At 37.0% G+C, this 13,815-nt stretch overlaps 1 protein-coding gene across 1 annotated transcript in view; it reads left to right on the plus strand.

Moving 5' to 3' along the window:
* Window positions 1-13,815, plus strand: part of DSCAM (DS cell adhesion molecule) — a gene marked incomplete at both ends in the record, with an annotated part of 475,148 nt that overhangs the window by 279,131 nt on the left and 182,202 nt on the right. Inside the window, one exon of the mRNA XM_082772650.1 lies at window positions 10,369-10,515. Coding sequence (XP_082628776.1) covers window positions 10,369-10,515 — 147 coding nt within the window. The remainder of the gene's footprint in view (window positions 1-10,368; window positions 10,516-13,815) is intronic.

The following is a 13,815-nucleotide window of genomic DNA, read 5'->3' on the forward strand; positions in this document are numbered from 1 at the left end:
ACTGCTGTTCATGCTGAAGGAGGTGGAGCATGTTACTTAACAAGCAGGGTCTTGCTTGTGTTTAAATATACATGCGGCTAGAAGGAGAGATGGGTTATGTTTCTGGATGTTGCAGAGAGTAAAGTGCAAGTTTATCTGTGCTAAGCTACTGGTCAACTGTAGGCCATTTATTTATCAAGGATGCACCAGCAAAAGCCTGAGAGAAGAAATTTTAATCCTCCAGACAACTCTATATATCATGGACAAAGATGAATCCTCTTTAATCAGAGCCCTTAAAGCTAGCTAGTGATTTAAAATTATCTGCTTTCTTTCTAGCTGAAATAAGGAAAGCAGCTTCTACAGCAATATGTGCAAGGACCCAAATCACCTAAACTGTGTTGTTAAAAATTATGGCAGTTTTATTTAAAGTCCTGGAGGACTGACAGTTAACAACAGTGGGTAGAGAACTGTAGCTGCTCATGCCTAATATATTCATAAAAGATTAAGATGGTGAACAATTAAACACAAACATTATGTGATCAGTCACGTTTATGCCATTTAATCATAAAGTAGCAACAATTAACATAACATTGTGTACACAAATATACAGCTTCTGCAACCGTTTATGCTTAAAAGAAAAGATTATGTTTATTTCTCCTTTACAAAACTTGAATACTGTATACATAATATAAGTGGAAATGATACTGTCAATTGGCATGAAATATATTTTTGCAGTCTCAGAAACATGGAGAGAGCAATAAAATGATCCTCTTTATGGTCTGAAGTGTGTAATCTGTCCAACAATCTGGTTTTTAGAATAGCCATTATCATAGTATCAAAACGTATTCAGAAAATAATAGAGCTGTGCATTATAATAGCACTAATGCTCGTATTTCTTTCCTTTTTCTGTGGTTACAGAAACACAAATGTACTCATATTACTGTTAAATTTTAAGGGGCTAAAACAGGAATAGAGATACCAATGGCTTTCAGAACCTGTTTAATTTTTGAGCATTGTGTTCAGGCCTCATCTTGTCTGAATTTGAATCCAGCATGGTACCACAACGCTTGTTCTTATGGCAATACTGTAACTGAGTCAGCAGATTATCTATATCAGCTGTTTATAAATTCAAAACTGGAGCTTTATTTCCCTATTTTCCTCTCCTCCCTCCCTCCCTCTTTTTGTTTCCTGCTTACTTGATTTCTTTGCTTTCTTTTTACTTTCTCTGTCTCTCTCTCATTTTAATTTTATGCACCTTATGGTTCTGTATGCAAGAACTAGGCAGGTTTGTTGTCTTAGTGTAGTAATGTTGTATGCAAAATTTTAAGGGAAATGTGGAAACTATAGCTATTGTACAAACTAAAGTACAAGAGACAGTAAACCATCTTGGAACAGTATCTAGATTTGACTAAATCTATTTTCTTTGTAGAGATACAGAGAGAATGTTGGTCCCTAATATTATTGAGAATTATAGGTGCCAAAATAATAATAATTCTTGTATGTTAAATATATACCTTTTAGTTTTTATGCCTTCAATGATTCGATAGAAAATATTTCATGACCTTGCTCCTTTTGTCTCAGGCTGATTTAGAAGGATGGTGATGATGGTGGACAGCCTAGACTTTGAGCAGCTCTGACCTCTGCTGGCTGAGGGGCAAGGTGACTGATCAGTAACTGATTTATTTGCATCCCCAATGTAGACTGAGCTGCCAACACAACAGAAGTTTCCCGAGGGGAGACCTGACTCTGGTAGAGGAGGTGAGGAGGGTAAAAGGAGTTAAAGAGTGATGGTGTGAGGAAAAAAAAAATCGATATTATTTTTTAAGTTATGAGTTCTATACAAATTTTGGAAAGTTAAGAATCTGTCTACGTTACAATTAGAACCATGTCAGCAATAGTGTTGAAAACATTCATGAACGTCCTCAACTTTTTGTGGAGAGATAACCTCAGTTACTTTTTATTGAACTCAGGACAGATTATGTGTCCAGATAAAAGAGAAAAAGCACCTCATGTGAGGCTGCTGGCTTCTCTTATAAATTCTCAGGTTTTATTCTGGGGAAAAAAAAAAAAAAAAAAAAAAAAAAAAAAAAAAAAAAAGGTTGCTTATAGCTGTGGAACTGAAGAACTCTTCAGACCTACAAGCTCAGTCTAGCAGTACAGATGTATTTCAGAGAACTCTGAGGAGTTTGGAACAACAGCTCACATGTACCATCAGCCTCTTTTGCCACTTCTCATGGCTTTTATGCCTATTTCTTTCCTTGTCTTGGGAAAAAAAAATGGGAAGATCAAAGACCTTAATTCCTCAGGAGTGACATCTCCCTCTGGTAGTACTTGAGAAACTTTGTCACTGAATTTTTCACCCAGAAAGTGAGTCATGCCTCTCCATTTACTTAAATTAAAATCTGTGAGAGTCAAGAACCAGGCCATGTAGTGCAAATAGGTATTCAATTCAGCAGGTATACCTGAAGGGTGGAGGTGGTAACACAAGGGAGGGCTAATTTCAGTGTAATTGATTAAGGAAGATATTTGTCCCTGGGCTGCAGGGCAATACTATAATTTTCCTTTCCTATTCTCCTGGAAGTAAGCTGTGGGTTGTGTCCCTGACAGGGAGAGAAGCAGTGGTCAGTGCACTCCAAAGGGGCAATATATAGACCCCAGTGCTGAAGGAAAACAAGGAACCAGAAAAAATCACTTTATCCTCTGTAAGATCTGCTAGTGGGACCTGTAAGCTTGGCTACATCCACAGAGGGGAAGGCTATGCTGAGCAGAGTGTAGCTATGTTTTGACCATCTGCACCACCTACTGTGAGCAACATCCCAGGCACCTCTTGCAGGTTGAGAACGGTGCTTGGAAAAGTGAAATCCATACCTCTCTCCTTCCCTACATTCCTCTCTTTCCTCATCTAATCATTGGTTTGTGTATCAAATGCACTGGCAGGACTGTGACTTCAGGGTACAGTTTCAGCATGGCTGCTTCTAGCACATTTTCCATGCCCAAAGCAGCAGATTGTTTTGCTTTGAGAATGATGTTGTAGCAGTACTATAAAACTGAGTTATAGGTTACACTCTGCTTTGGCTCTGCAGGGAGGTTTCTCCCCTTGCGTGCACAGGTCATGCTAGAAACTTGCTAGCAGAAGCAGTTCTATCCAGCAGAGGTGACAAGTACAGCTGATAAAAGTTTATTTGTTCTATATTATCATTTGGCACACGATTAGAACAGCCATCTGTTCCCTTAATTTCTATCAACCCAATTTAGACTGCAATAACATAATGCCATAAGATGTGTTTCCAACAAAGTGAAAATCAAATATGATTTTTAAAAACATCTTGAGGATAACATGGCTCCTATTTAAAGACTAACAGCATGCATATGGGGAAAGAAGGTATTATAAAAGAATAATTAATGTTACAGTTTTAAAATATTCTCATTTTAATACAAGCATATTTTACAGTAATTCTACAGGAAAGTGTTCACATTTTCTTATGAATTATACATGAGAACAATTTCACATAGGAAACCTAAACAGAATTATTTTAACTTATTACTAAGACCTGTAAAATTTTATTTTAATCTCTGATATCATACAGTTTAATGGAAGGCATTAAAACCTTACATAAGAGCAATTTCATAATTGTTAATGTGACCTCTTCTCATTTAAAGAAATGAATACATGATTTACCAATGCAGCTAAACTTTAATGAAGTCACTAGGTTATACAGAATACTAGTCAGCAGATAGTAAATTTAGGGGTATGCTTCTAAAATGTCATGGGATTTGGCCCCTTGGTTGAGGTTGGTCAAGGCTAGATATGACCCAGTTTCCTTCTGTTTTTCCCTTTTTCTTCACTTCAGGGTCTTACTAGTTCAAAATATGTACTTTCAAAACACAGATTTTGATAAGAGCTCAAATAAAAACATAAAGTTTCAGTTAAGGAATGAAGTTTAGTTAAGGAAACACATGTTGATAAAGTATACAAATGGACCATGTGTTTGTATGATGGCAAATAATCTTATGGTTCAGTGAGTTATGTAGGGAGATTGGATTGTGTGATAAAGATGTCATGTATGAATATGTAGCTTTTCATACAGACAGTGCTCATGTGAAGAAAGACGATAGGTTTAATCTATAGAATGGGGGAAATCTGTCCTATAAGTCTGAAAAGGATACCAGAATTTTTTATCAATAACCAAAGCAAGTCATCATTGTGCAATTTCTGGATGCATAAACATATGGAATATTTCTGTAAAAGAGAGTGGTGACATTTTGCATTCGCTATTACCAGAACTGTTAATCTGCATGATCCAAACTTTAAAAAGAATTTCAAAAACTTGATAAGGTGTTGGGCAAAAACTGCAGGAATATTTCAAGATATGAATTATTCACAGTAAATGAGTTAGGAAGTTCAATCTATATAACTAATTAAGGAGATACGTGGTTTAAGAGGTAATTTCTTCACGTTCTGTAAGTACTTAAATAGAAGATTTCTGACTGCAGAGGAAATCTTTAATGAAGGCACAGTAAGATTTGATATCTGGGGTCAAAGCCAGATAGACCACAAACAATACTCTAACTTTCAAAAGTGAGAATAATTAACCACTGGAATAATTTACCCAGGGGTACCAAATGCTCTCTACTACAAGAAGTCTTTAATCATGACTAATGTCTTTTTAAAAAGCTGTAGCTTAACTTCCAGATATAGACTTGATGCAGGAATTAATGGGTGAAGCATGAAAGGTGAGAATAAATGACTCTAATAGTTTTTTCTAGTCCTTGGATCTATATATTTTTTCAGTCTCTGCAAGACAAAGTTATGTATCAGTGACAGATTAGGCCCTGAAGAAAGAATGATGGGTTCCTTTTACATGTTTTTCCACTGACTTGTTTACATCAATCTACATATCTCAACAAGCTTATTTGTAAAACATTTAAATTTTAAATAATATGTTACTATGCTTGCCTACTTCACCAGGGTAGTAAGGGTTGTTAATGTCCTTTGAATTCTTTAAATGAAAGACATACTGAAGATATTGGGCCAGGTCTTCAAAGCCTCCAAGCATTGAAAATGAAAAAAGACGTAAGCTTTCAACATCTCTGAAAATCAGATTATGAAATTATTATAATCAAGTTTTCAAGGCATTAATACAAACACTTCAGAATAATAAATGGGAATTATGAGATATATTTTGACACTCTTCTTTTTAATTGTTGTGAAGGAGGCTTCTCTGTCTTCCTCCCTTGAAGACTGCTAACAGCCAAACAAACAGAAAGCTTCAGCTTATCTGAAAGGATGTTCCTCCCGTCCCCCCCCCCCCCCAAAAAAAAAAAAAAGGCTTATTTGCTATATTAAGTAGATGAGTCAAAAAAATTAGACTTTGTTACAGGAAAGTGAGAGCAATTAAATTAAATGTGCCACAAGAACAGAACACTCCCCTAGATCAACAGGGTAATAAAAGCTTGTCGATCCCTATCCCATTGCATTTCTAAACACTTTTTGAAGTACAGAACACAGAGAGCTCAACACTTCAGGTTTGTCACCATTGACAGTCTGTCGGTTTTAATGAAAATGCTCTCCGTTTAGAAGATGACAGAAATTACATGCATTTCCACTCTTATTTTTCTGTCATCTTTTCTGTCTTGCATTTTTACAGTAGAAGGTGGAATTGGTTATTAAAGCATTACATAAGTATGCAAAATATATTAAGAAGAAGAAAGAAAAGAAAAAGCTTTAGCCCTGCAATTATATATAATGTGTTGGTGAGAAATGTGTATTGTGGGATAACATCTGATGTGTGGCAATAACTATTTATTTTTAGTTATTTTTGAAGAGGAAGAGGCAAATTCTCTAGATAATACATTAAATGAAGGTTTTATTATACAATTGCCTCAGTAATTTCGAACAGGAAGATGATCTAAGCAGTGTTAGATAGCTCAAGTACATTCATAACTTCTCTAGAAAACATAGCAAGATAACACTGAACAATTTCTTGGCTCTGCATAGCTTTCACAAGCCCATTTTAATAAGTGTACCAGCTCTGCTTGACAGAGATGTAAAACTGCACCTGAGGAAACTTGCTGCCAGGACTGAAGAAGGAAGGCTTCACCTGAAAGTATGAGGCAGTACTACGGGATCTGGAAACAGCCCACAAATCTGTGCAGAGTCTTCAGCCTGGCAGTAGCCACTCCTTATGTTTCCCCAGTTTTGATTCCAGTGTAAGTATTAGTGAAAATAATGGGCATAGTGTTGAGACAGTGAGGAGGTGGGCTTTTGGTAGGTTTAAGGAAAGCTATGAATTTCATCCTCTGTGACAGTTACTTCAAGCTTATCCTAAGCAGAGAAACAAATTTAATTATTAGTGGTGGCCTGTATAGAACATATCTCATATTTTTGCAAGCTTTAGGAAAACAGAGAATGCAATTAATTTCTAAGCTTTGCACACACATTTGTACAGTCTTGTACTTGTGCCTACTAATGGTATTCGACAGTGCAAAGTTTTGTAGAACTAGAATTACGTATATTTAGCAAAGCTAAAATTGGAGCCCAGGAAAAAAAAACCTACATGAAGCCATTGTACAATGAGCACATTTCTGCCCATCAACTGTTTAGTTTCCAGTTGCTTGACTTTTGAAGGTTTACTGGAGGGGGCAGATGGGTCACAGCCATCCTGTTAGCCCCTTCTTATCTCACTTGTGGTCCTTGTCCTCTGATGTTACAGCAGCTGAGCAGCTTCTCCACTGACATGCACCCCTGTACTGTTTGATAATCGAGTTACATCCTAGCTTGGAAAACCTGATCTGATTCTTGATCGGGCTCCAGAGGATAGGTCTGCATGGTGTGTACAGCCCCTAGTCAGCAGCCCATCATCCCTGCCAGCCAAGTTGCATTGCTGTGGGCAAACACACGTCTGAAGTGGCTGTGCTACCTGAAATACAGAGCTGCATAATGCTCACACAGCTGGAAACAGAAGCAAGAGATTGCTTTTGCCACATACCCATCATTAACCCCAAGTAAAATCCTTAGATTTGATTCCTTTCTCCTGAAGCTATCATTTCATGCTCCCTAAAGACTAAGGGAGACAACCATGCCTTAATTACCTTTAGCCCTTGTAACATATTTATTAGTAAAGGTAGATTTGCTTTATGAATATTTCAGTTGTGCAAAATCTGCATGACGCGGGAGTCAAACAGCCCAGGGTTTTCACACCAAAATTCTAAACATCCTTTCTCACCTAGAATTATGGATGAATGTAAACCTGGTTTAAGGGTACAGATGTTGAGCACCTATGTTATGAGGAGATAGGATGGAATGGGCTGAGTGATTGTATCTGCATAATTGGGGACTGTGAAGAGGAAAGGAGGAAATACAGGACACTGTATCTAGGAGTTGTAGTGTGAGAATCAAGCAAAAAAAATTGAAATTGTCCTCTGGCCATCAGAAAGTACAAGCTCTTTGTGAATTGACATGAATCTGCCTCCCTAAAAGGAGGAAGAATTCTCAGCTGTGGCTTTCAAAAAGCTGTGGCTTTTCCTGTATGTCTGACAGGAGGTAAAGAACAGCTCTGTGATTGTTAAGAGATGCACTAGCACGTTGCCAGAATACTTGCAGATTGGATGTTTTATGGTTGCTCATAGCTGTTAGTTGCCAGATATTTGTAGAAAATGCACTCAGGTTGTTTGCTCAAGCCAAGCTATTTTGCAGACTAGCAAATAAATAACTTGTAATAACTAGTAATTGAGAAGCTAGGTAAAACATATTTTATGAATTTAACGTATTTTTATTAACTGTGTATATTGTTTCATCCAAACATTACAACTAAACATATTGAAATATAAGATGCACAATACCTTTGCTTTTCTCATGTAGCCTTTACAATGCCATACATCAGATACCTGGCTGTGAAACTGTGAAATATTACCTACTCAGGTGCTCTTCCTACTCTGCTCAACTGTACTTAAAGCAGAAGTTTTCCATATGTAAGCACTTAGGTTTTCAGGGGCATATGACATCAATATGGCCTTTGTATCAGGGGGAACCCCCTATTAGGTTGGAATATAGTGTTGTGTAGTGTCACTGATAGCTCGTGGCTGAGGAAAGCACACTTGCCTCCCAGTCATTCCTCTTCCCTTGGGTCTTCCCTTGCCCAGCTCTCCCTCTTGACACCTGGGAGTAGCCCAGCATCTTCTGTGTCTCCATGCTGTGGATTCATTTTGTTAATATATTTTTAATTAATGGCACATACTGTTAGAATAAAGCAGGTAATTTAGAAGATTATGAACAATATGGTTCATAAGCTTTTCCGAAAGTGCTACCTGACTGCTTCCATCTTTATGCCTTGACTTTCAGGAGAACAGGGCTGCCAAGACAAGTAGCATGGTTATTTTATAATTCAGTATACATACAAGGATGAGAGAGGTGAGCTGAGGTTGTGTTATTCAATATTATCTGTCCTAAGGGTCAGTCATGGTTGTATTTTTTTTTTTTCACTTCTTTTAGATTGTGATTTAAAGGAGATTGCCCTCTGTAATAATACCATTTCCTTTCTGTCTTTTCTCTGCTGGATTGCTTTCCCACTGATTCATTTTTGAGCAAGCACCTTGACTACACTTAATTATTAAAAAGTCATTGCTCAAATAGAGTTCTGAAGAAAAGGAAATATTTCTTACTGCACATTACTGAATATTAGATCATAATGTGTTTCATCTTTGTGTATTCTCTCCCTTAATTTGGGAGACACATTTTTTATAATACATGGATAGAGGTATGCATGTTTTAAAAGCTTCCAAATGCCTAGCAGAAAATAGCAAAGACAATGAGACAATGTTTCTATCTCCCCCCCCCCCCTTTTTCTCCATTGTGAAATCTTTAGAAAGGCATACATAGCTCAGACTGCAGTATTTTTTAAAAGAAAAAAGTGGTCAGTCTTGTGAGACCTAAGTGTGCAATGCATTCTAACCACAATACTTTCCATTTATTCTAATATGGGGAAATCCTTAGAGTAAACATGTACAGTGTAGGTGTTAGCTTTTTAGTGTCCTTGACCTTAGAACATGCATTTTTAACAGAACAGACGTACCTGTGCAGCTGTCAAATTATCAAAACTGCAAGAGTGTATATATGTGCCATGACATGTTCTGCACCTTCTGTAGTTAATAATAATAAATATATTTTTGAAGAGAATTTCAGATTTTTTTTCTCAGTTTTCTAGTGTACCTGGCCAACAAATGTCATTTCAGCTAATATTGTTCAATTATTTTCAATACGAATGAAATCTGGGACAAATGATGAACATATCAGTCTTGTTCAGTCTTAAGGAGACATTGTTTTTTAAGGGGACTTTGCTGGGCTTTTTCTTCCTGAAATAAACTTTTCTGTTTAGATTAAAAAAAAAAAAAAAAAAAAAAAAAAAAAAAAAGTTAAAATTGAATACTTAGATATGAGTTATAACACATCCCGTGCTTTTATGGTTTATTAAACTTCTTTTAGACACAGAATCTGTGTACCTGCTTACATTTTGGTTTTCTAATCACAGATTGCAATGCTATTATAAAAAAATAATAATAAAAAAAGGCCTGCAGCAGATCAGATACTATATTAACTCATCTCATGCTGCCTAGCTTGCAACTGGCACTGGTATAAGCAGTGTGGACATATAACTGGGTATATGTGGGTATAACTGCACTGGGACAAGCAGTGTGGACATATCTGCAAGGCTGGTGTTGCTGTCCTTGTGTTTTCTTTTCCCACCACACCTGAAGAAGGCTGTGAAGCAGGGCTGTACAGTACGTGGTTCTTTTGGCTGGACAAATATTTGACCTTTAGCAAATACATGTAGGTCCCGTATTCTTGGGGTAAAAACTTCCTCTTTTGTGAGTTTCTCTTGTCTTCCTTGACTCCTTTATTTTTACTTTTTGATCCTTTTTTTTTTTTTCCCCTCAGTTTTCTGGTGTATCTGGCCAACAAATGTCATTTCAGCTAATATGGTTTAATTATTCATGTCATCTCATAAAGTCCTTCTAATGTGCACAACTCTGCTAGTGAATTACCGTATCACTCTATGATGTTAAGTTATACCAAATTAAATTCTTTACCTTATATTTTATTTCAGATACCTCTTGGATATTTTTTTGTGATTGTGATATAGACCTTTCTTTCTTTCATTCCTCACATTTGCCTTACAGATCCTTACAGTTTCAATAAGAAATACATGTGTTAATACCTTTATATGCATTTGCAGAGAGCACTTAGTAGACTTATAATTTGCAGCCTCTAGACTCTGGCAACAAAACCTTCAGGACCCTTCAGCCTGCAACCTCCATTCCCCAGTGTGAGCAAGCAGAACACATTAACAACCTGCAGATATTTTAAACACTGCAAATGCTTGTGTCTTTCAGGACCTAGATTTCTCATCACATCCACGGGAGCCTTGTATATTTTAGATGTACAGAATGAAGATGGACTGTACAACTACCGATGTATCACAAGGCACAGATACACTGGAGAAACACGACAAAGCAACAGTGCAAGACTTTTTGTATCAGGTGCTCACTTATATATATACGTTACATATAAATATATATATATATATAGCATTGAAATAAATACTGTATGTGCCTCTCTCTAGTATGCTGAACTGATATGGCAGGATCTTGATCTTGTATTAATATGCACCAACAACCAAGTTGTCTATTAAATAGAAGGTAGAAGTGAGCTTATTGCAGCTCCCTACTTTAAAATCCACTTTTTTTTTTTTTATATTGTTATTTAATTTTACTACTACTAGTAGATATTTCCAGAGATTCAGTAGGGTACACAGCATGTCATTGACATTTAGTACAGTGATTTTTAGTAGGTTTAGCATGCTTTGTAAGAGGACTGTGGATGGGAAAGTAGACATTCACAGTGGAAGTATCTATCTACCCTAGCTTCCCCTTTGAAATCAAAGGGGAGCCATAGACACTTTACAGAGTAGTGTATCTAGCCTATTTCAGCTGCTTCTATTGGGATGGGATGAATTGCCATATGGTGCCTATTTTTCTTTAATCACAGCAGGAGCTCATGGTATTTAGCTCAGCTGTAGGTATTTCCACTGCAGGAGCTTCAGGTCAGCTGAGGTGCATTTCAACTTTCCCCTTTCATTTCAAATGCTCCTTTCCCAGGGTAAGTGGTGTTTTCCTCTAATTCCAGAAGGGATCTCTAGCCAGTAAGGGTATGTGACCTGGCTGAGGCCACTAAGGGTGCTGCAGGTAGACTGGGGGGTTAAAAGGTGGCTGTCCATCAGCAAAGCTTAGATCCTGGGCAAATGATCTTGTGCAGAAGGTAGAAAAATTAGAAGGTAGGTAGGGTATTGTCATTTTTCCTTCAAATTGCCAATCATCTAATGATTGTTGTGTGTGTGAAGGATTGCCAGTGTTCCCTCACCTGACCAAACACATGGGGTGGTCAATATGTTATTGCTCCAATTCCCCCATTTTATCTCAGTGAGAGATGCCAGTTGTGGGTAAGGTGAGGTCAGAAGGAGGAGTGAACCCTAGGCCTGTGTCTGAAGCTCTCTCCCAAGTACATCTGTATAAGAATAGCCATTGCCCATCTCCCCTTACTCTCCCTGCTGGGTGTCTGTAACTGCACTGTATGTTTGCATGTGTGCAAATCTACAGTTGTATTCCTGAATCCATAGTTAGCTGACAATAGGCTTTCTCCTATCTCTCCCTGTGTCCTTGCCTTACAGAAGACGTACACCATCCCACTGAATGCCCACACAGCTTTTTCATTTTCACTGTTATTAAGTTGCCAAATAACCTTACAGATCCATCAGGGTATGGTGACCTTCATAATCTGAGAGTGTGGACGTTCTCCTTTTAACCTTGTCGTCTTGTGTTTTGCTCTTTTTATCGGGAAAACAAAAACAAACAAACAAACACAGCACCTAGTGATTAAGTCTCAACTCTCTATCCTCTATTTGAGAGCAATAAAGGAGACAGAAGTGGACACAAGGTCTTGCATTAGTAGTACTTGTCCTACTCTCCTCCAATATGATAATTGCTGAAAGATTTGGAAGCCCTTTGAACACACAAATCAATACTTAAATATGCTAATGCTAAAAATAGTGTCATTGTTCAAGTTAGAATAACTTACCAGTCAGATCCAGGAGTTTCTTCCTTTGATGCGTTTCTCCTGTGGGTAAAACTCCTGCCTCTGATTTTTCCAGCCAGATGAAGAAATATTTTTCCTGCACAATAATCTATCTGCTTTGGTCTTATAAGGATAGACATGATCCTATCCTTTTATCTGGCTCCATAATATGGTCTGCTTCCGTATGAAATCATGCTAAGGCTGAGCCAGTGGTAACATAAATAAAATCAAGCTTGTATCTTGGTTACCACAGGAAAATTTGTAGTTATTTCACTGAACAAAGGGGTAAAACTGAAAGCTCTGTCTTGTTCATCTTTCATAACATGCACTCTAAAAAATGTGCCCTGTCCAGACTTCTATTCTTCTCTTCTATTCTTCTTCCACAGACCAAATCAAAATAGGAAGTTTACCTGTGTATTATAGTTGGCTTTTTTGAATTCTGTGGGATTAATTTTTCTCTTTTAGATCTATATAGGGCTCTGATTTCCAGTCCTGTTAATCTACTGATCAAGTGCAGCAATTATGTGCATTTTGTCTCTTAATACTTCTCTAGCTACCTTTCTTCTTTCATTATTTTTTAGAGAAATATACTATGTTTTAAAATAGTTAGTCCTTCCAGAGCTGAGATCAGAGAATCCATGAACATAGTCATGAAAGGTCTACTTGCATGAGACCTACATTTTTGCCTGACTTTTACAGCCATAAATATTTTTAGCTTAATTAAAGATGAAAAAAATTGTTATGGATATTGATTATGTTCTCTTGGTCATCTTTTAAATAAGAATTAAATTTTTGTTTGTTTGAAAGAGTGAGGAAGGCAATGTGTATATGAGAGAAAATACAAAGGTGAATAATTAGTATGCCTGTAATTGAAGCAGAGTTCTAAATTTCATTTGCAGTAGAAACATTTCTTTGAAATCATGTGACTTTTCAAAATAAAACAATTCCCAAGACCAACAATGTGGTAAAGAATATTTCTATGATGCCCATTGTGTACATTTCAACAAATAATTCTGTCAAGCCATGAGTTCCAGCTCCTAAAATCTTAAACTCTTTTCACCCCCTGACCATCAAGAAAAATAAATAAATAAATAAAAAGACCATATGATATTGAAAGCATAATGAATTTCTTGCTCTGACCTTCCAAGAAAATCCAAAGGTGAATGTTTTAGTATGTACAACAATATTTTGCCTCATTTTTTCCCTGTTGTCCTTGCCAGAAGTCATTTGCTGATGACTGCTAAAGCACAGTAAGATAATAACTCAAAATACTCCATATTACATATTCTAATTGGGGTGTTTTACTTTATTGTTTGCCTCATTGGAGGTGATTGCATATGAACCCTGGGATTTCTTTTGTGTTTTTTTCTTTTTATTTAGTTGGTTAGATGTACTGTATGTTCAGACTAGAAGGATGCCCAGGGACATTCCAAAGAGATGCTTTTACCATCCATTTCAATATATAAGAACAGAATACAATAAATTTGAAATATCTCCTTTATAAGAACCAGTTCAAGGTTTCTCAAGTACATAAGCAAATCTCAGTTCAGCTGTTCTGTAGATGGGGATTCAGGTAGGGTTATTCCTGCTCAGGTTCAGTCCAAGAAGAGAAAAGGGGAAGTGGCTTTGACCTGGGACAGATGACTTGGAAACAGGTGGGCTTTTCTTGAAGGGTGAGAAACAGCAGTTACAGAGAGGGGTCATGCTTC

Source organism: Aythya marila (genome assembly GCF_965140915.1).
Source record: "Aythya marila genome assembly, chromosome: 1".
NCBI lineage: Eukaryota > Metazoa > Chordata > Aves > Anseriformes > Anatidae > Aythya > Aythya marila.